The sequence below is a fragment of the Terrapene carolina genome, unplaced genomic scaffold (genome assembly GCF_002925995.2).
Source record: "Terrapene carolina triunguis isolate 2854851 unplaced genomic scaffold, T_m_triunguis-2.0 Scaffold17, whole genome shotgun sequence".
Lineage (NCBI taxonomy): Eukaryota > Metazoa > Chordata > Testudines > Emydidae > Terrapene > Terrapene triunguis.
Genome location: NW_020664368.1, coordinates 10,608,634 through 10,632,410, shown reverse-complemented (window position 1 = coordinate 10,632,410; position 23,777 = coordinate 10,608,634). Strand labels below are relative to the sequence as shown.

Here is a 23,777-nt window from a genome sequence, read left to right as displayed (position 1 = left end):
AAACAAAATACAAAGAGCCTGGAGAATGGTAGCAAGTAAAGTTGTGTAGATATTAAATACTCACTACTTATGCAGTATTTCCCCGCCTGTTGTCCCGTATTACCCACCAGCTTATCATGCTGAACTGGCCTACAGGATTGCCAAGTTTTGTAATTTTATCATAAGTCTCCTGATATTTGGTGGGTTTTCTTAAAGTTCCAGATTTGGAAGTCATGATGTGAGAATCTCAGCTTTCACTGGAAAAAAAGAAAATAAAAAGAGGTTTCTAGCCTTCCTGTTTGTGGATAATAGCTGGAAAATGTGAACCCTAAAGACTCAAAAATGTGAAACCAAATAAAAATATGCCAACTTTATTTTTTTTTTTAATTTCCTGATTTTAAAGCCAATCTCTTAATTGTGTGGAGCCTTATTTATGGCTTTTCAAATGTGAGGGACTAGAAGTAGAGTTGGCACTCCTGGGCCTACAGAAGACCATGCATGCAAAACTAACAATTGGCATATAGAGGGGCATGTTAGGTCAGAGTGAATGGGTGGATGTAGGATGGTGGGTATCCATAGCATCTTCAGTGTGGCATTAGACACTTGGGCATCTCAGGCCACTGATCCCCAGGCAGGTGATAAAGAAGTACAAAGGGGCAGACCATCCACCCATCTGTCCAAGCGAGGGAGGGAGGAGAGGCACATTGAAGCAGAACCATGCTTGAGTGACATGTCCATGATACAGATTCAGCTATTGTTCCTGGAGGTGCAAGGGGGGGAAATCCTTGCAGAGACAGACCCACCAAAGCTGTCGTGGCATAGTGAGGCAGGAGACTCCCCTGAAAATTAGGTCTCCTAGGCAGCTTCCTTCTGACATCAGCTTTGGGATTTTTCCCTCCTCTCCCACTTCACACTTTGCTGAAAAGCAATCAGACCTTTGTGACTTTAGATTGAACATCCCTGGGACTAGGTGGCTTCATTTTCTCTCCTAACAAATGTGGTTTTTAATCTCCATCATGTTATATCAGAGCCTGATTGAAGCAGGAGGGGGCTGAAGAAAAGTCTTAGCTCTTCAAAGAGCAAGATAGCAGCTTGGGAAACAACAAAGATTTTTTTTCAATAGTTTGGGACTTAAATAATAAAAAGATGTTAAAAGGAAATGTCAGAAGTGTGTTGTCAGAACAGGCTATTGTGTTGAGATATTCTGATTGGATTTCTGGGACTTGCTTTTTCTCTGTCTTAGTGCCAAGTGGACTAGGGTTTCACACTGATTTCTATAACAACTGGAATTCTTCTTTGATTGTAATGCCAGCAAATGCAAGCGTTTAGTTAGTGCCTATCTGTCCCTGTCTGCCTGCTGTTCCAGCTCTGAAGTATGTTTATTTGATATTGTTGATTCTTTTTATGAATGATATATTATTACATTCTATGGCGTACAGTAGTTCGTTTTCCCCTAACATTGTAGCAGTATTGTGAGATAAAATCAGATTAAAGTCAAACCAAACCAGATCCCTGGGCAAAATATTCTGATCTGTTTATCCCTAGATCTGGAACTTCAACCTACTTTACAGGAGCTGGACTGCTTCATTGATTGATGCTAAAAACTCTCCTAAGGAATGCTTCTGTTGCTGACTTTTTTTGTGGAACAAAATACTGCAATTACAGATACAACAACCTTGTTAGATGCATACAATATTTTAATGTAATTACCTCTCGCTGCTTCCAGTGAGGAATTTTATCCAACTATTACCTAACAAATAAAGTTTCCATTTAGCTTTTTATGCCAATCTCATCCATTGTCCATGTTGGAATCATTCCTCCTGCCGTTGTCCCACATCACAGCAATCTTTGTTAGCATAAAGAGAACCAGATGAGACCAGAGTCTGAGTTGGGAAGAGGTGAAATAGACAGCCATCTTAGGTACTTAATTTTGAATAGGAGCAAAATACTCCCTCAAACATCAATCTGATTGCTCTGCACCTCCAGAATCTGAGACGGCAGAAAGGGCTGCAGTAGTGCTTTGCCCCTGCTTCCTCTTGACTGCCTCCCACACTGATTCTTCAACTATAGCCGATGTCATGTACACACCCAATGAAGATCAGAGGTGGTTAAGCAAGAAGAGAGGACCATGTGCCATGCAAAGAATGCTTTCTGTTGGCAACCTCAAGTCAAATGAGACATCAGGAAAGACTTGGGGAGAGGAGGGAGGGGGCCTTAATGATGAGAGAAAGCTTGTGTGGGAATGGGAGTTACTGGGAGGAAAAAGAACTGAGAGAAGAGGATGAAGGGAGAAAATCTAATGTAAGCTTAGAGAGAAGATGGAGTGTGGAAGTGAGAGAGTGGGTGACAGAGTATTTGGGAAAGGGAGCACAGGTTGGTTAGAGAACACTTGGAGAAATATGGCTGAAGGGTGAGGAAGCACTAGAAACCATAGTATTAGGTGCCTTGGAAAAACCGAAGCTTCGCCAAGAGGTGGTGAGGAGTTGCAACCAAAGGTGGTGAAACAAACAATGGGGGCAGAGTAATCTAGGGGATAGATGAGGCAGGGAGGGAATGGGGAAGTGGGAATGGGAGGGGAGGAAAGAGACTGGAGGGGGAAGTGGGAGACTAAAAGGGAGCAGAGAGAGGAAGAACAACGGGGGAAAATATTGCAGAATGAGAGAAAAGAAATAGGGAAAGTAAAAGAAAAGGGGATTGAACATAGAGAATGTTAGGGAATATGGGGAAAGGAGAAGAAGCTGAAAAGATAGAATTATAAAAGTGTTTAAAAGGGAGAGAGGAAAGAAGCAAAAATAAACTGTAATTACTGAGATAACAGAAAGTAGGATGCTAACCTAAAGAATTGAACTAAGGGGAAATGTATGAGAGTCTCTTAGTTTCTAAGTAAGTAGCACTGATAGCACTTTTCAACTTCAAAGTACTGTACCATCTTTAAAGACATGTAAGTACTGTACATATAATGCATCACTGACAATAAATTGCTTAATGACCATGCAGAGAAATTGCTACATCATTGACACTAGAAAATGTAAACAATGTGTGTTACACATTGACTTAAACCCCAATGCCCTAATTCTCTATGCTCAAATACTAGTTTTATCCTACTGTATGTCTGCTGAAGTCAAAGCAGTATAATGGAGTTGTGAATTAGGCTTCATATTAGCACATTTGTATCATGAGGTATAATTTTGACAGTTGTTTTTCACTCTTCTACATCTATTGATTTACAACTATACTGAATCCCAAATAAAAAAACCTTCTTTGTGCCATGCATCTGACTGTAGTGGACTGGGGATTCTGATGTGTGGGAGGGCTTATGGGAAATTCAAGTGTAATGATGGAGATTTTATGCTCAGTTCTGTCACTACAGCACTTATCCCATGACACCATGGAGGTCATTGTGATTCATAACTAAACTTTATAACTCTCTAGGAGCTGTAAACATTGATTTGCAATCACAAAATCACGGTACATTGCATCAGAAATACTTTTATTCTGGAGTACATCTATCTGGGGGACAGTGTTATTATTTGAGTGAGATGCTGATCTATATTGAATACTATGTAAAATGGGTTTATTTTGGTTTTTATGCTTATTTTATTGTCCTATGAAATTAGGTTTAGCCTGGATATCACACACATTTAGTATGCAAAAAATGTTGTCTAGAGTGGGACAAAGTATTTAAAAAAGTCTATCTTTTAACTGAAAAAGAACTGTGAGAACTTCACATGCATTCGCAAATTTTTCACCCAGCCCTATAAACTGGGCGAATAACGAAAATAAATTCAAATTATTCATAAAGGTTCTAGCCTGTAACTTTGCAGCAAACTCTGAGTCAGAGGCAGTACTTAGCTGTACCATCCCAGGATCAGACCAAAGAACAAACTGTGTTCAGACACACACTATTCCTCTTTGACTCCTCTTGTTCTGAGGCAGTGAAGGGGGCAATAACTAACTCGCCCTTTTTGTGGAGCTGTTCACCCCCTGCTGTGCACCTAGCCAGCTACTCTAGCCAATGAGTGGGGGCTGGAGCCACCCGGTGTGCCCCTCCTCCCCAGCCACTTCTTCACAGGGTCTTTATCTCCAACTTCCCTCCTCATGGCAGCCTGCAATCCAAGCAGGGAGCAACAGGTTGCAATCTAGCCTTTCAGGTGAACTATATTCCTGGAACTTTCAAATGTATTCAAGGATTTTTCAATCTGCTGCATAATAAACTCTCCTACCGGTAGTTGTGTTTGCATAGCTTAGCCACTTTAAAAAGGATCTGGCTACAATACACCATATCACGTCTCATCTTTTCAATGGTCCAGCATACTAAAAATGGCTACACTGGGATTTTGAAACCAGTGGGACTACGTGAGAAGTGCTGGTTAGTGTGAGTAGGAGCCCCAAAGACTGGCCTCAATATGGTCAGTATCATTAACAATGAAAATTGGCTACTGAGCCCACAGTAAATCCCTTTTGCAGAAATTGGTGTGAGGATAAGAATTGAACATTCTGCGTATGTCTCCACTATGGGATTAATCCGAATTTAGATAATTCGAATTTGGGAAACAGGTTGTATAAATTCGATTGTGCGCGGCCACACTAAGCACATTAATTCAGTTTTTAACCACATTAATTTGGTGGTGTGCGGCCACGCTACCCCATTAATTTAACCACAGTAATTCGGTGGTGTGCGGCCACACTAACCCTAATTCGAATTAACAAAATCGATTTTGGTGCTACTCCGCTCGTCGAGGTGGAGTACAGAAATCGATTTTAAGTGCCCTTTAATTCGAATTAACTGTCTCTGTAGTGTGGACGGGTGAAGGGTTAATTCGGATTAACGCAGCTAAATCCGAATTAAAGTCGTAGTGTAGACCAGGCCTTAGTCTCTGAGCCTGTGAACACGTACACGGGTGTAACTTCACACATGGAGCTAGCCCATTGTGTGCTTGGGGCCCCAGAGCTCAAGAAAAGTGCAAAGCTGACAGCCCTGTTGAATGAAGTCCTCATTTTGCTTTTTGCTTACAGATCATGCAGTACAGACAGCGTCAGCATAGTACACAATACCTTGCGAATGCACCTCAAACTTGAACAGAAGACATCACTAGAAGACTCAAACTCAGCTATTATTGTGCTTCTGCTCCACTTAGACAAGGCTGGGCAAAAAAAAAAAAAAAAAAGAGAAGAGAAAAAAAAAAAGGGTGAAAAAAAAGTGCAGAGTAGGTAGAGTGAACAACTAATATAGAAAAGTGGTGAAAAAATAGAGAGGGAGAGAAGAAATCTAATAAAAAAAAAAGTAAAAATAGCATATATACCATTCAATTTTGCCAGACTAGCTTGTTTATAGTTCTTCTATCCCTTATTTAGGCTATATCTTCCCCTTTAGCTATACGAAACATGTTTGGTTTGGTTTTAAAAATGACCTCAACCTTGAAAATAAATATGGGTTCAGATTACAGAACAAAAGGTTCTTGAATTACTATTGAAAACTCTAAAAATAGCTTGAAAGGTCTGTAAAGCCTCAAATTTAACAAAGTTCATTGACCTGTAATAACTATTATTGTGTTCACTGACCCACTGTTAAAATTGACCTGAGTTTGAACCAGCAAGAGGCTCAATAGCCCATTGTTAATTTTCTGAATATTCCACTTCCCCAACAAAGATTTTGAAGTCAATGAACTAGGTCAATTTACATCTGCTAAGAATCTGGCCATTACAGAGTTTTTGTGATAATGAAACCTATAGCCATAAAACTATTATGTAATGAAGCGTCAAATAAATCAGTGCAAATTAATGGAGAACTTAGTCTGAAAAATGCCAAAAGTATGTCATTCCAAGTCTTTTGGAAAATGATGTCAATAAATATATCAATGTATCGTGATGCTATGATAGTTGGAGATGTAAAAAAACCCAATGTTAATGCATATATAGAGTTAATATTAAGATTTGTGAGAGTGAAAAGCAAAAATATGTTAATGCCAGCTTATGAAGCTCTGGATACTGCAAGTTGTATGGAAGCACTACCTTACACTAATGAATACTAATACTTGTACCAGTGCACAGAACAGTATTATTTATTTTTGCATCCTCATATGGCCCTGGGCTGCCAGGGGGCTTCCGTGGCCAAAAATATTTTTTCCCATTTGTATTTAGTATAATTGTGACCATTCCTCTCAGCTGTTGACTTTGTCACAGTTATCCAGGCTTTTGACTTCCAGATTGCACTACTGCAACACATTCTGTATGGAACTCCTCTCAGAAGCTGCAAGTTAGAGCCTGGTCTAACCCTCCACAGAAGTCAATGGAAAGACTCCCATTGACTTCCGAGAGAGCAGGTCTGGGAGTTTAATGGTAGCACAGTTGCTTTGAGGGGTGGGTTAGAGGGAGCACAGTACACCAGTGGGGCTCCGCAGATTACGCTAAATTTCTGTCTACTTTCAGGTATAGTTCAAAGTGTTGCTATTATACAGTAATTAGACAGGAAGTAGCCTGTATAATTTGGGCCCAGTCATTAGAGTAATGCAGTGTTTACATACAACTTGTAGTATCCTATTAATACCTGAGTGACTGGCTCTCACAGCTGACCATCTTAACTAATGAGGTCAGTTGATCTGCTCTCATGTTTAAACAACTATCGGCTAGTGGTAGGACAGTCTCAGTGGAGAACCATCTGCTTTATCCATTGGTTAGACAGAGCTTAAGTTTATTAACCTTCAGGGCATAGCACAAAGCTAATATATTTAGTCAGGCCTTTGCTGGAGACCAGTTATTGCAGAATGTTTTTCTGTCTTTAAGGATAACCCACGTTACTTTTTAAGCACGTTTTTTCTTAGTAGGCTTTTATTTTTATCATTGTAAATTTGGTGATTATCTTTTTTTGCAGTGTAATGTTAACAATGTGATATGCTGTGTTTTTATTTGTAAATATGCCCAGAGACACATGTGATTTGCACATGCATATCATTAACAAAACATGTTTTGAGACAAAAACTGAAAAAAAGGTATAACCTCCCACTAGCTCCAAGCTTCATCTCCTCAGAGCCATCTCCTCCTTCTTAGCCCCTGCTACCTAGCCAGTATCTCTGGTACCCCAAGGTCTGTGTGAGGAAGGGAGATGAGGAGGTGGGGAGACAGGATGGCTGTGTCAGAAAACTGAAGTTGTAAGGGAAATATCTGGTCATGTATTTGAGTAAAAGTGAATTTGTGACATGTAGCTGAACTGCTACAAGACTCTGTGTGTGTTGTAACTTGAAGTTTCTAGGGACTATAGTTTTTTACCTATGAGTCCATACTATGTAATCTCAGAGAAAATGTCCAATGATACTCCTTTTAAAAGTTTCCTCTGTCAAAGTTGCCAAAAAATGTTATGGAAAATTCACTTCTCTGCTAAAGAGTGAGTGAATAAAACATGGAGACAAAATTCAATAATTAAGTGTCAATAGAGGGATTTTAGTCCTGCTTTAAGTGCAAATCTGAATATAACCTTAACAAGGCTTCCCCAGAAGCTTTAAGGTCACATGTACTTAACTTATGCATGTGCTTAACTTCACATTTGAAGTCACTGGTATTACAAGCTATGTCTGTATGTTTGTAAATAATTAAGGTGCCAGTAGATGATGCTCAGGAATATATTGCATACTTCCTGGGGTTTGGAGGCCCAATAAAACTTTGAATTATGCACTGCAAATGGCTTCCTTTGTGCAGTTCTCAACATCATCTCTTAACAACTGCGATTGCTCATGTGTGTAAGTGGAGCATGTGACTTTTGAAGGATTAGGGTCTGCATTAATACTGAATCTAACCTGAAAAGATGTGCCTCTTGCAGATTTCAATTAGTAAAGATCCTTTCTCACATACTGGACTATCCTCTTGATTCTGAATTGTTTTTTTTTATTTAAAAATGATATACTTTCAAATGCTATTTTATTTCAAAAAAACTAATTTAAAATCAGTGTCTTCTTCTGACCAAACTAACTATAGTATTATGCAGAAGATACAACAAAGACTTTTTGCACATCACTTTGTAGCATGATATATACATTTCAAATCATAATAACTTCAGCTTGTGTTACTTCAGGGTTTCTTTTATTGTTCCTTCTTTGCTGCAAGCTCATCTCAGCCAATTTATTTATAATACAGAGCCTATACATAGCAGTATGATTTAGGAGTATGTCAGTGGGGCTAAGCTGTGCCAGAAGGGCTATCAACCATGCAAAAGTTATTTTACCTAGCATTTGTATACACCTGTTCATTGGCTTAACCGTTGGAATTGAGCTTTTTACACCTCTAAAGAGTAAGGGAACAGTAACCATGGGTATCTTGTTAACTGTGCCAGGTAGGACAATTTGGCTCAATTTATTTGTTTGGAATAGCACTATATATTCATTTCTATTTCATTTACAATCTTATATTGCAATGAATTTTAGAGAAGTTTCATCTTTATATAGAAGCTGCTCATTTACCTACTGAATTATGCAATTTTAATTTTTTGTAAAGAATATTGTTTTTCCCTGAAGAAAATTGCAATCTGAAGAAGTAAAACTCTAGATAATTTTACCTGTACTGCAGCAATTCACCCTAGAATGCCTTTTGACTTTTATTCAACTGGTTGCTGAATTTTGGATTTCTTAAATTATTATATAGAGTCCTAGAAATGTACATTGCTAAAAGGTGTTTAAGAAATCAAACCCTACAACTGCCTTTACCATATTTACATCAGTTTTGTCAAATCAAAGCACTGTCATATTTGGGGAAAGAAAACACGCAAAATTTTGCTATAAATTGTTATTTCTCTTATCTGAGTCATTATTTTTGTGTGCAGTGGCTGTTTTGGACTGAATACAGCTATGTTATTAATTCATAAAAGTAATGTATCCAGTGAAATTTGGCTTTTTTGAAAACAGACTGTGGACAGATAACTTTCACGCCCTAAAATTGAATCACTGTTTGAAATTATTTGCCAAAGGATTTCTGTAAATAATTCTGGTTTGTAGCTCTCTGGTGAGGAGTTTATCTGATATTCATGATCCTTTGACTGAAAATGTAGATCATAAAGTATGTTGCTGTTCCGTGATTGAATGAACATAACTTTTAAAATCAAGTTTTTAGTGTAAATATTGAGATTACAAATTGAAAATTAACTTTCTATGCATATTCTGTGAAGTTCATTTAAAATTCTCTGCTGCAGATATTCTGCCCAATAAACTTGTTTCCTATAATATACATGAAAAGTGAACACAAAGAGGGTATGAATACAGATGAAGCAAATTCTTTTTAAAAGTTCAAGCAAATATTGTACCTTAATTGCCCAGCTTTAACAGTGAGATTGGCTCTGTCTGTGCACTGAGCTCCATATGAATGGACACCACTGTTGGTTTCTCATCTCAATATAGAGTTGGGTTGATAACAATAATTAATGAATCTAAAATAATTCTTCAGTAATATAGCCAGTAGCCTTTTCATCAGTTCAAAGAGACATGTGCATCCTTCTTGATTTGAGAAACATTTTCTATTTGACAAAGGTCTTGTGAACCAAGCCTAGAGGAAGCTTCTGAAACCTGGTCAACTAACCTGTCCAAAGAAAATAGGCAGTTTGGCCCAAATCCTACATATCATCATACTTATTCCTTGCTCAGAAAAATGCTCTTTGGAGTTAATGGGACTTCTGCCTGATTAAAGACTGAGTGGATGGCAGAATCTGGTCCTAAGAAAATTCAGATTGTCCCATTTTCAATTAAGCAAACCTTAGCACATTATACTATATAGCCTAATACATGTAGTCCTCCATATGGGATCACAACACATTCCATGTATTTCAAAGTGAAGCTAGGAACTCAGTCTGAAAAGGTAATATATGCAAAACAATCCAGAGGAAGCAACAGAGGAGAAGCCGGAAAACTTCTGGAGCTGCAGCTGCCACAGCAACCACAGGAAACTGGGCTGTGCAGCAGCATTATATCCACTATCTAAAAAACATTTCCGTCTTATAGAATTGCAGCCTGTGGCTAGTTGGCCAATAGGAACCGAATGGCACATGGCAAGCTACTTGGAGCCCAGTAGGCACGTACCTCTATGATCTGATAACTACCTGGCATGTCACAGTGATCCTTTAATGTGCTGTGTTCCATTGCTAGTCACAGGATGTTCATTGAAAATCTGATTTCTGGCATGAGAAGGCTGCAACTTCAGCTCAGAAGCTGTGGCTTAATGTCAATGAGAACCCTATTCACAAACATTTAAATATTCATGAGTCCCTTATACTTACAGGCAGTGTGTAGAAAGTAAGCTGGCAGAAGCTGGAACGCTGTCCCTGTGCTAATGTGATAAGCAATATAATGAAAGACTTATGGTATTAACAATTTTCAGCTGTATCATATTAGTACTGTATCACAGCCTTTGCTTTGGCTACTATGATATAAAAATTGTATCATTATTATTTACAGGCTTCCACAAGAACTGAGTGAAATTGACGCTCATATACTCTGTAATATAATGTAAAAACCACTAGTATAAAAGAAGAGTTTGAATACAATCTGAGTCAATCCCTCCCTTCTAATTAGTTTTAAAAACATACATGCACTTAGTTAATAAACTTTTAATTAGTTTTCCTTTTCAGAACACTATTGTGATCAAGCTGTAAATAAATTGAAGGTAATCTTTTTCACAATGCCACAGCATTTCTGCTTCTACTCCAGGCAGAAAAGAGGAAATCTGAAGACATGAACAAATTAAAATAACCAAAGAAAAGAATGTTTTTCAAACTTCAAAAATGTTTGGGAATGAAGTACATTAAAGTGCTGTGCAAAGGTTTTGCTTGGTTTCTTTTTCTCTTCACACTGATTCACCAATCAAATGTATGGTGTCTTTCAGTTTCAGGGTTAGCTCAACCCACAACAGATATTGAGCAGACTAGAAAGGTATCCCCTCTCAACTAAGCTTCAAAGTAAAGAGGTATGACTGCTCCAGGAATGGGTTCATGAGAGGTTTATGAACTGAATCCTGCAGGTTCATTTTGCAAGAGTTTGTAATGAATCAACCCCTGCAGGCTTAACTGCAGGGCCGGCTCCAGGCACCAGCTGAGCAAGCTGGTGCTTGGGGTGGCAGATTGTTCGAGGCGGCATTCTGCCCAATCCTAGGGCGACACGGCCGCTTGTTGTTGTTGTTGTTGTTGTTCCGCTCCGGCCGCCCTGTAGGGGGCGGTGGCGCAGAGGACCGGAGCGCCCTGCAGGGCAGTCCTCTTCCTTCCCTCCCCGCCAACCGGAGCGGAGCCCTCGCGGCAGGCGGCAGGAGGCGGCGCAGCGGGAGGGGCCGCGTGGCAGCGCCCCTGCTGTAGCCCTGGCTGCCCCCTTCTCTCTCTCTCCCGCCCGCTCCCTCCCCCTCCCCCCGCTAGCCGGTCCCCCTGCACCTGCGCTTCAACCGCGCCGCAGGTTTTTGATTTTTTTTTTTGCTTGGGGCGGCCAAAAAGCCAGAGCCGGCCCTGCTTAACTAGGCAGTTGGGGTTTACAAACTCTAAAGCGGCTTCTCATAGCCTGGTCCCAGGACTCCTAACTACCTTTGGTGTCTTCAGGGGAAGCTGCGGCTTGCTGCCCCTGTCCATTGCTCTATCATGGGGACTGGTTGGTCACTTAGGACCTGATTTACAAAGATTCTGAGCAATCACAGCTCACACTCTACCCAGTGGGAGCACCAGATACTCAGCACTTTTGAAAATCAGACGGTTACCTGTCATACATAGGGCACTAGTTGCAGCTTCCCAACAGTAGACTCTGCCACCCAAAAAGACCCTTTCATGGGGAGGGCAGGATGTGGGTCATTCTCCTTGCCCAGAACCAAGACAATAGGCAGCTTCTACTGCTAGTAATAAAAGTGGCGGTGTGTAGCTACATGCGGCAGTGAAAGGCTCTGGCAGGGAGAGAGCCAACAAGTTCCCCTTTACCAGAGCTTTTCCCTGCAGCCAGTGTCTCTCCCTGAGGTGGGGAGGCAGTGGGGAGGCAGCTGAACACTACATGGCTAAAAATAACAGTGTAGACATGAGAGGAACTGCCTGGGTGTGTAGAGAGCCAGAGTTTGGGCACATAGGGTTTGTCTGGCATGTTTGTATTTCACTCTCCTAAGCAGTGTCTCACCATTCACACTTCTATTTACACCCAGGTTAGGGGTTCTGGGGAATCTGTCAACCCAGCTCTGCAGTCATTGGGAAGTCTCAGTAGAACCAGAGGCCGGCAGAAGGAGCTGGCTGTTTGCTGCTGTATTATAGGGACTGAGGGGGCTGTAGGTATCCCCTTCATCCAGACGATCCTTTATGGATTGTTAGCATACTGCCCAAGGTGTCTGGTTTGCTGAAAACAATATTTTCAGGGTTCCTTTTCAATAAAGCTGAATAACTGTTCTGAATCTCTCTCTCGTTTCATCATTTGTATTTCACGGCAGCAGTAACCCAGCTAATGTATTTATAGATAATTGTTCTGCTTCTTGGGTGGTTGTCACTTAATCTTCAATCTCGTGCCTCGTAACTCACCTGAGGCAAACAATAATCCCACAAAAGGGTACCTACGTGTTCCTTCTTATTGCCTAATTATAACACACCCAGAATTTTGGCTGAGTTACAGCATTCTGGGAGGTGCTATCTTATTGAGAAAAGTGTGTAAACTTAGTGTCAGTAGGATTATACATAGCAAAAGGCAAAGTAAAAATACATTTTTCTTTAAAATAGATCTCCTACTATTGAAATAGAAAGGACAACTACTAAACGTCTTGTTTCCCTGTAGAAAATTTGCCATCAGTCTGGAGATCTGTAGAAATCAGCCATCAAATTTCTGGGTGCTTTGGAAAAGACTCTCAGAAAACCTCAGCAAAAAAATTGCTTATTTTGAATCTTTTCTGCCCTTCCCATAATAGCATTTTGACATTCTTTAAACTGGTCATCAGTAGGGACTTGTTGCTAATACAAAGATGCAGATGGCACATGCCTATGTAAAGAGGTACTGATTAAGGAGCAGAATGAGGGGAGCAAAATGGATAGCTATTTTACTAGGGTAGAAATTGTGATAAGGAAGGCTGGAAAGAGAGAATCAGACTCCAAGTGATGGAAGTTCTGTGAAGGCCTCAAACTCATTCTTCATAAAGTCCTAAGACTGCCTCTGAGACCATTAACCAGTGGACTTTTGGGGTGAAATCCTGACCCCATTGAAATCAGTGGCAAAGCTCCTATTGACTTCAGTGGAGCCAACATTCTACCCTTAGTAACCATTAGAGGTAGACCAGAAAGAGACCCGATGTAGGCCTCATTATGTCCAGCTAGACTAAACTAAAAAGGATTGAGCATCTGAACACCTTTAGTATTGACAGGTCTTCAATATTGTGCAGGTGGATGAAAATTTAGAAAGGCACTTGAGTAATTTGATTTATTCCTTAAATTATACATGTATCCTCTGAACTGTATGTACTGCCTGTTCTATTTTTGCTAGAATAGAATGGTAAAGAGCTAAGCAATTTATAAGGGAAAAATACTCTGAGTGGTTTCAGAACCCTAGAGATTGGTGAATAATAAATACTACCAGTTCATTTGTTCGTAGCACATGTTTTACTTTTTGAGGCACATATGATTATTGTGGAATTGTAATTTTTTGGTGTAGTGTAGATAATAAATTTGATATTATGTTTCAAAGGGAGTTACTGAACAAATTAGGGCCTGTTCCTGCTCCCATTGACCTCAGTAAAAGTAGGATTGGACTCTGAATCCTAAAAACAATCTTGTTCTTTGTGTATTTTACAACTGGAGAAAATAAGACAGAGAAGCTAATCTGACTTGCTTGAGGTCTCAGAGGAAGTCAGTGTCAGAGGGTTCTATTCTCTTCTATTCAGATTCTTACAGTTTCTTCACCACTGTACTATCTGAGTGCTTTCCAGAAATATATCCAACCATGAGACTGATCTTATTTAGTCTGGCTTACTCTTTTTCCCTTTTTTTCTCCCTGGGGGCGGGGGGTTGTTTTTTGTTTATTATTATTATTGATTTATTTTATTTATGTACTGTCTGCTGTGCTGTGTTTTTATTATTCAAGGCAAGGTCCAAGAGCTGCACCTTGCACCTAGAATGGAAAGCAGAGAAGTTTGAGGTGGTTCTTTGATCCTGGGGGAGTGCATTCCACAGTCCTGGGCTGGCCACCAAGACAGCTCTGTCCGCTACACAATCTTTTATTCTTGTGGTGGACAGCTCCATTGTACCTGAGAAATGTAGCTGTCAGCCATAGTCCTCATCATGGAGCATTAGAGAATCTTTCAGTATCTGGGGGCCCAAACCATTCAGCACCTCAAAAATTAAGGCAGAGAGATCTTGAATTTAACCTGATATTCTATGGAGAGCCAATGGAAAGAGCAGATGGCAGATTTGCTGTACTTTCAGTAGTCAGTGTTGATATGAACACAAACAACAAGGAGTCTGGTGGCACCTTAAAGACTAACAGATTTATTTGGGCATAAGCTTTCCATTCTGTGCAAGTTGGAGCTTCTTAAAACCTGATGGCTGCATGACTAGATACATTGCATTGCTGTAGTCCAGCTGGGAAATAACCAAAGTATGTATTAATGGATACTTCTACACTGTGATAAAAGTGTGTGGCTGGCCCGTCAGCTGAGTCAGACTTGCAGGGCTTGGGGTAAAATTGCAGTGTACACATTGGAGCCTGGGCTCTGAAACTCTGCAAGGGAAAGGGTCTCGGAGCCCAGGCTGCATCCTGAGTCTGAACGTCTACATTGCAATTCTCAGCCCCACAACCGAAGCAAGGTGAGCCCGAGTCAGCTGATCTGGGCTCTAACACTCCATGCTGTAGGTTTTTTAATCTGACGGTGTCGACATACCCAATGACACCAGGTAATTTTTTGTCAGGGTGGGACAAAGTCTGCTAGTCAGCTGTCAGGTGTATTAGTAGCTGCTGCTCTGTGAAGTTTTAGTGAGGAATCCAGAAGTATTCAGCAGTGGATTGATTTAACTAAATGTGGGTGTGGCCCTTCACCCAGTGGAGACTGCACCCTGGCTACAAACTCCTCAGAGTAGAGCCTTTCTGGCCAAGTTAACTCTTAACATGGTGAAATGTGGTCCCTAGGAGCAGCTAAATGGCTGGTGCCAGGAGGTCAATAACCTTCTAATTGCGGCACAATCCCCACGTAAAAGGATAAATGGACGCAAATCAGATATTAGGAACGGCAATATACAAAAACCTGTAGGAGAACACTTCAGTCTCCCTGGACACACAATAGCAGATTTAAAGGTAGCCATCCTGCAGCAAAAAAACTTCAGGACCAGACTTCAAAGAGAAACTGCTGAGCTTCAGTTCATCTGCAAATTTGACACCATTAGCTCAGGATTAAACAAAGACTGAATGGCTAGCCAACTACAAAAGCAGTTTCTCCTCCCTTGGTGTTCACACCTCAACTGCTATAAGAGGGCCTCATCCTCCCTGATTGAACTAACCTCCTTATCTCTAGCCTGACTCATTCTTGCTTGCATATTTATACCTGCCTCTGGAAATTTCCACTACATGCATCCGCCGAAGTGGGTATTCACCCACGAAAGCTCATGCTCCAATAAATCGGTTAGTCTATAAGGTGCCACAGGACTCTTTGCTGCTTTTACAGATCCAGACTAACACGGCTACCCCTCTGATACTCAACCTGCTAATTGAAAGGGATGGTATAAAAAGATAAAATCAGGCCCAGAGTATCTGCTGTGAAGCAGAAATAAGAGTTGGGAGCAGTGCAGAGAAACATCAAACTATGTTGGGAACATTATCAGAGACCTGACATGATAGAAATTGGATTGTTCCAATGAGCCTATTGATTCAGATCCAATTGATTATTCTTTAACTAAAAGGAAACGAGATTCCAAAGCAAGAAGGGGAAACGCTGTTGCTATTACCCTCATTTTACAGGACATCCCCCCCCTTTCTCCTTGGGCGCTCAGGCTGAAAATATGACTACATATGCTGCTGCGGCTGGATTAATTTAGACTGGGTTGATTAGCGCCACAATCCAGCCTGCCTACTAGCTTCAATCCGGATCGCAGCCCGATTTCTGGGCAGTGCTTTGGGGAGGGTAACACGCATCAGTGGCACTCGCTGCATCCCTCTGCCTCCTGGCCTCCCCCAAACTCCAGTCTGCAAAGAGAGCGTCCTCTGAAACGCTGCCCCGAGTCCGAGGGCACAGTCTCAGCTGTCCCCGCGGAATGCACCGGGGTGGCGCCTGTTGACAGCGTTTTCCTCTGGACGGGTTTGCAGCTGGTGAGAGAGCTCAGCTGGCAGAGCCCCGCGCTCTGTGCGATTACGGTGCTAAACCTAGCGGTGGGCTGGTGCGTTCCCGCCCCCGGGGCTCTGCGCTCCTGCACACAGGGCGCGGTGCCGGGCTCCTCGTGTACCTCGCCACAGCAGCCCGGAGCAGAGAATGCCAGTGGCCGTGTCTCGCTTTCCCTCGCGCGCTCCCTCTCTCCCCATCCGAGCCCTTTGTTAATTGATGTGCCTGTGACTATTGGCTGAAGTTCTCCCAGCGATTTGCATGAGCAGAGAGGGGAGTGTCTTGTGCTGCCTTCACACCAGGAGCTAAATGACTGCAGTTTCAGAGGGAATGAACTACCAAGGGACTGGCAGGCGCTCGCAAGCCCTGGGAACAAGCTGGCTTGCGAGGAGCAGGCACCGGCAGCTGGAGATGGGGCACCTACGCAGCGCTGGGCGCACCACCAGCCACAGAAACCTGCAGGTAGGGGATGTGTGCGGGGGAGCCCTGCAAGTTGTGAGCTCGTGCCCAGGAGAAGCGGTTGGGGTTTAAAAAAAAAAAGAAAAAAGCAAATGCTCTAGCTCGATCTAAACTTCATCGTGAGCGATCAATGGGTCCTGTTGGCTGTAGCACCTCTACCAACAGCAATCAAAGCTGGGGGGTGTCTTTGTTTATGTCAAAGAACCGTTTAAGCCATTGCACTGACAGGAGACTGGTTTTAAATGGAGGGGAGAAGAACTCCCCGAGGCTGGAGACGAAGTTACGTGAATCAGTTTCCAAATGCAGAGCTGGCTTGGCAATCAGAAAGGGCCAGTTCTTTTGCATAATCTTTTCAGGCGCTTCTGTCTGCGTTTCGTGTGAGTCCTGCGGAGGGAGAAGGGGGCTGGTGAGGGTCAGTACTTGCCTGTTAAACGGGCATTGAAACTTGAACACCGAGCTCTGGGCTACATGAACGGAGAGCCCCCTTTGCTCCTCTGTGTGAGGTGTTCTTGGTGCTGATGGTAAACTTCCCTGCATAGTCTGTTTGGTGTACACGGGGCTGCATTGGGGGTTGTGCAACAGGGCCATCGGAGGCGAATAGGCACATCTGTGACATGGTCTATTTGGTTACGATAGTTGGTGTGCATGACCTGTTTGGTGGATGCGGCGGTGTAGACTGTCTATGCGAAGTGGATAATGCATCTGGTGCACAGTGTGTGGTGTATTTGGTGCAGGCGGTTTCTTTGGGGGGGGGGGGGAGTGGTGCACGTGTCCGTTTTTGGGTGCAGAGGGTGGCATATCTGATGCTTATGGTGGTGTGTCTGATGCAGAGGGTGTATTTGGTGCACATTGTTATATGGGTTCGTATGAGGAACAGATATTGCAGATGGTTTGGGTGTATTTGAGTACAGGAACTCATGTATTTGGTGGGGCAATTAGGGGGCAAACGTTTGGGTATTTGGAATGCACATAGTGGTGAATATGAGTGAAAGATGGTGCTGAAAATGGTGTATTTGGGGTAAGATTATGATATATTTGGGGTCTAGACTGGTGGTTTTGGAATGCAGATGATGGTTATTTGGGGGGGGTAGTAGTGGTGTATTTGTGGTGCTGAAGGTTGTGTATTTGTGGGTAGTTGGTGGTATATTTGGAGCACAGATGGGCAGGTGACTGGTTTTTATCTGGTATATTTGCGATGCAGATGGTGATGTATTTTAGAGGGTAAGTGGTGGCATATTTACGGTGGAGATGGTGATGTAGTTGGGGTATATTTGGGCTACCAGGTAGTGGTGTATTTGTGGTGCACATGGTGTATTTGGGGGTAGGTAGTGGTGTATTTGGGGTGCAGGTACGGGTGTATCTGGGGCACAGATGGTGCATTTCATCGCAGAGAGGCTGCAGCTTGTGGGCAGGGTGGGCTGGCTGGGCATGTGCCAGGGAAGTCCCTCTCTAATCCCTTGTGCCTTTCTCTCCCTAGCATTTGTTCCTTTTCCTGCTCTTCATTGGCCCTTTCAACTGCTTTGCCAGTTACAGCCGCGCCACCGAGCTCTTCTACAGTCTCAACGAGGGGCTGCCGGCCGGGGTGCTCATCGGGAGCCTGGCACAGGACCTGCGGCTACATGGGGTGGCTGCGGAGGGTCTGCCGACCCGTCGCGGGGAGCCTGTGCTCTCCTTCAGCCTGGCCTCCCAGGGGCTGGGCGGCCAGTACGTGAGCCTGGACAACCGCTCGGGGGAGCTGCACACCTCAGCCCTGCAGATCGACCGCGAGGCGCTGTGCCTGGAGACCGGCGCCGGCTTATCTGCCTCTCTGCCAGTGCCATCCTCGGAGCCCTGCCTGCTGCTGCTGGACGTGCTGGTGCTGCCCCAGGAGCACTTCCGCCTGGTGAAGGTGAAGATCTCCATCCGCGATGTCAATGACAATGCGCCACGATTCCCCGTGCCCAACATGCGCCTCTGGGTACCCGAGAATGCCCCCGTCGACACCCGCCTGGCCATAGAGCACCCTGCCCTCGACCCTGACCTGGGCACCAATGCGGTCCAGACCTACCGCCTTAAGGACGACTATGGGGTCTTCACCCTAGATGTGGAGGAGAATGAGAGTGGGGAGAGGACCCCCTACCTGATTGTTATGGGGGCTCTGGACAGGGAGGACAGGGAGGAGTATGTCACCCTCATCATCGCGGAGGATGGGGGGACCCCGCCGTTATTGGGCAGTGCCACCCTCACCATTGGCATCAGTGACATCAACGACAACTGCCCCCAGTTCAGCGATTCCCAACTCAACGTCACCGTCTATGGGAATTCCAGTGCAGGGACACACGTGGCCACCATCCACGCAGTTGACATGGACCTGGGATCCAATGCCCAGATCTCTTACTCTTACAGTCAAAAGGTCCCCCAGCCATCAAGAGACTTGTTCCATCTGGATGAAAGTACAGGAGCCATCAAGCTCTCTAGTAAGATCGATGGTGATGCTCCCCGGCTCCATAGGTTGACTATATTGGCCAACGGTCCTGGTTGTATCCCTGCTGTGACCACTGTGCTTGTGTCCATCATCAAAGTCATGTTGAGACCCCCTGAAGTGGTCCCTCGTTTTATAGCTAATGAAGTAGAAGGTGTGGTTTACTTGAAAGAATTGGAGCCTGTTAACACACCGATAGCATTTTTTACTATAAAAGACCCAGATGAAAAATATAAAGTGGATTGCTTTTTGGATGGCAATGGGCCATTCAAACTGTCACCATACAAACCATACAATAATGAATATTTATTAGAGACTACAAGGCCTTTAGACTATGAGGTACAGCAGCTCTATGAAATATCAGTGGTTGCATGGAACTCAGAGGGATTTCATGTAAACAAGATAATTAAAGTACAGGTTCTGGACGATAACGACAACTCACCAGTTTTCCCTCAACAATTAATAGAATTATCTATTGAAGAAAATAATGCTCCCAATGCTTTTTTGACCAAATTGCATGCAACGGATGCTGACAGTGGAGAGAGAGGGAAAGTGTCCTATTTTCTAGGGCCTGATGCCCCTTCATATTTTTCTTTAGATAAAACTACAGGTGTTCTTACAGTTTCCACTCAGCTGGACAGAGAAGAAAAAGAGAAATACAGATATACTGTTAAAGCAATAGATTCTGGATTGCCTCCCAGAGAATCGCTAGCAACTGTCACCATCACAGTTTTGGATAAAAATGACAATAGTCCTAGATTTATCAATAAGGATTTCAGTTTTTTTGTACCAGAAAACTTTCCAGGTTTTGGGGAAATTGGAGTTATCAGTGTTACAGATGCTGATTCAGGGCAAAATGGATGGGTAGCCCTTTCAGTTGTAAATGGAAGTGATATTTTTGTGATAGATACTGGCAAAGGAGTTTTGAGAGCTAAGGTCTCCCTCGACAGGGAGCAGCAAAGTTCCTATGTCTTGTGGGTTGAAGCTGTTGATGGAGGTGATCCTGCCCTTTCTTCTACTGCCAAAATAACTATCCTTCTTCTGGACATTAATGACAACCCCCCACTGGTCTTGTTTCCTCAGTCTAACACGTCTTATTTGTTGGTACTTCCTTCTACTCTTCCTGGCTCTCCCATCACAGAAGTCTATGCTGTAGATAAAGACACTGGCATGAATGCTGTCATAGCTTACAGCATCATAGGTAGAAGAGGTCCACGACCTGAATCATTTAGGATTGACCCTAAAACTGGTAATATCACCTTGGAAGAGTCACTGATGCAGAATGACTATGGTCTCTACCGGCTACTCGTAAAAGTTAGCGATCATGGCTATCCAGAGCCCCTCCATTCCACAATCATGGTGAACCTTTTTGTCAACGACACAGTGAGCAATGAAAGCTATATTGAAAGTTTGTTAAGAAAGGAACCTGACATTAATATAGAGGAAAAAGAGCCACAAATATCTATAGAGCCTACGCATAAAAAAATAGAGTCACCATCTTGCGTGCCTACCTTAGTAGCCCTGTCAATAATAAGCTTGGGCTCAATCACTTTAGTAACTGGGATGGGCATTTACATCTGTTTACGGAAAGGGAAAAAGCATCACAGAGCAGATGAAAATTTGGAAGTACAAATCCCACTAAATGGAAGAATTGACCTTCATATGTTGGAGAAGAAACCAATGGAGATTTCTAATATTTGATGTTTCCATGTGGATAAACCAAACTGCTGTCTAACAAACCTTGGACAATGCCCAGATTGGGTATGTTGACAGCAGTTACAATGAAGGACCACTAATTTATAACTTAATAATATTATAATTGTAAATAGCTCTTTACAGGTTTTTTAAAGTCAAATTCAGATTACAGCTTTTTTAATGAAATCTTCGTACTAACCGCTAGCAAGGAGTCTATAAAAACATGAACATAATTTGCAGCTATCATAAACCCATCATATCAGTGATTATACAGAGAGAGGAAGGTAAGACAATGATGAATTAAACTTAAGTTTAAAAAGTTTAAAAAGTCATTTTAACCACAAGAGGGCATCAGATGCTCCTGTGCAGGGAACTGTTTGAGGTACTGTCCATGAGATTAATGCAGAGTATATTTATGGGTTTTACTATAAAACATATCTGGATATACATATATTTACACAAAAGAAATGTGTATTCCACTGGTTGTATGATAAAAAGAAGAGGAGGAAACATGCACTAGTAAAACAAACAGAATTTTTACCTCATGAGTAATACTTAGACAGTATGATAGAGAAGGCATTAACAAGAAGTGCAATTCCTGTTGAGCAAAGATGCAAAATATTGTCATGTAATCAGAATTTGAACTGCTGTAACATCTTCATCTTTCACTTATTACGGACTTAATATCTTCACACAAACTACCATTGCTCCAACAGTTTACTTGCCGTTATTAGGGAAAAAATTGTATTTAATATTTCTTACAACAAACATACACACACACACTCACACACACACGTCCATCTCAGTAAATATGGCCAGATGCAAAGAAGAAAAGGAATGGTTAAATCCTTCGTTGTCCCAGAAGTGTTGATATTTTTATTCTTCCAGCAATCTGTCAGTCGTATTCCATCACTTTGGTTGTGTAACAGATATTTTTATGTGATACTACTGACGCTAATCTGTCAGATGAAAACAAAAAACACTTCACATTATTAGCAATTCTAGAACTTAGTTTATACTGACTATTGCTCCTCTCTGGGTTGGTATTTCATGTGAAAGATCTGATTTCTGCCTTTTTTGGCTACCATTCCAGGCTCCTTTTCATTGGTTTTGTTTTTTGTATCAATTCCAAAATCGTATTTGTAAGACAGGTGGCATATTTTCTCGATAATTTATTCTTTGCTGCATCCTCTGCAACAAAGCAGCAGGTTTATCAGTGATGCATCATTTTCTCTTCATTGTAAGGACTGGGAACTATCTGTTGTATGATGGTTACATCAAATTTATCTGTGTAAACAAGGTAAATAAGTGTTATGCTTAAAACTAATCATTTTGATTTCTGGCATCATATGTCTGTACTGTACCAAAAGTGTTTATATGTCTGCAAATTAAAGCTATATATTTTCATAATAACTTTTTCTCTCGGTGCTAACATTTTAATGATAAAGCAGAGTACCACTCGGTTTACAAGCAATTTTTCATCATTACCTAGGTATTTACTCTTTTGTTTATTTTTAATTTAATACATAGCACATTCTTAAAAAGCATAATACTTCCAAAAATTAATACACTCCAAAAGTGTTCTTAGGAACCTTATCCTGCACCCATTGGAATCAATGGCAAGGCTCAAATTGACTTAAATGGTGCAGTATCAGGTTCTTGCTTTTTAAAGTATGCAGTGCAACTATATATAGATTTTGATACATTCACCCACTTTGGCTAGTACAGGGGTCGGCAACCTCTGTCATTTGGCTCACCAGGGTAAGCACCCTGGCGGGCCAGACCAGTTTGTTTACCTGCCGCCTCCGCAGGTTCGGCCAATCGCGGCTCCCACTGACCGCGGTACGCCGCTCCAGGCCAATGGGGGTGGTGGGAAGCCACGGCCAGCACATCCCTCGGCCCGCGCCGCTTCCCGCAGTGCCCATTGGCCCGGAGCGGTGAACTGCAGCCAGTGGGAGCTGCGATCGGCCGAACCTGCGGAGGCAGCAGGTAAACAAATTGGTCCGGCCCGCCAGGGTGCTTACCCAGGCAAGCCGCGTGCCAGAGGTTGCCGACCCCTGGGCTAGTACCTTACTCCACTGTAACTCCACTCATTGAAATCTGCAGGCTATTTGCTGAGTAAGGTGCTACTTATCATGAGTGAAAATATAAGAATCTGGCCCATATTTTATCAAACCACCTTATTATCAAAATGAATTTATTTTCAGAGGTTTATTTCAACTAGTTCTTAGTATTAACATTTCTATAATATACTCTCAGAACATTTTTTGTTTGTGAGCAGTTTGATGGCTGTGTTCCATGAAAAAATTAATTCTACCTGTCAAATGCTTATGGTTTATCACCTTGTTTTGTTTCTCTTAATATTATTAATATATGAAAATGGCATGTATCTATGAAAATTCATGTCATGAAAAAGACATTGGTTATTATCTCAGAAGAAATATGACTAATTCCTTGTAATTGGGTTCTTTATTATACATTTTGATGCTTTGGTGGAAAAGTTTAGTTCTCCATACTACATTTATTCATTCTAGCAGCATGTTAAGCAAAAGAAAAATAGCATTTTCTGCATTACTTCTGTATTATTCAAATTAGAAGCCTGGTCTCATTTCCAATTATACCATTGACTTAAATGGGAGCAGGAACAAGGACCAAACTTTTAATAACGAAAAACTAAAACGTAAAATCATGGCTCTGATCCTACAACCCTTACACACAGGGCACCAGATTATGTGATTCTTACTCAGGCCTTGTCTACATGTGGATTTGCATGGATTGAATTGACCTCGTTGGTTTAAGACTGGCTTATTTTAGTTTATCTTAAACCCGTTCATAATCAATTTAAGATAAACCAAAATGAGCCTGGTTTAAACTGAAATAAGAGTGTCCACACAGTCGTATGCACCTG

The 23,777-nt window shown here is 42.2% G+C and overlaps 1 protein-coding gene across 1 annotated transcript; it reads left to right on the top strand.

Moving 5' to 3' along the window:
- The first annotated feature begins 16,584 nt into the window (after nucleotides 1-16,584).
- Nucleotides 16,585-21,008, top strand: LOC112112689 (protocadherin-20). Its single transcript, XM_024208691.3, has 2 exons — nucleotides 16,585-16,716; nucleotides 18,191-21,008. The coding sequence occupies exons 1-2, from the start codon at nucleotides 16,585-16,587 to the stop codon at nucleotides 20,873-20,875; spliced, it is 2,817 nt and encodes a 938-aa protein (XP_024064459.1). The 3' UTR covers nucleotides 20,876-21,008.
- Nucleotides 21,009-23,777: the final 2,769 nt, after the last annotated feature.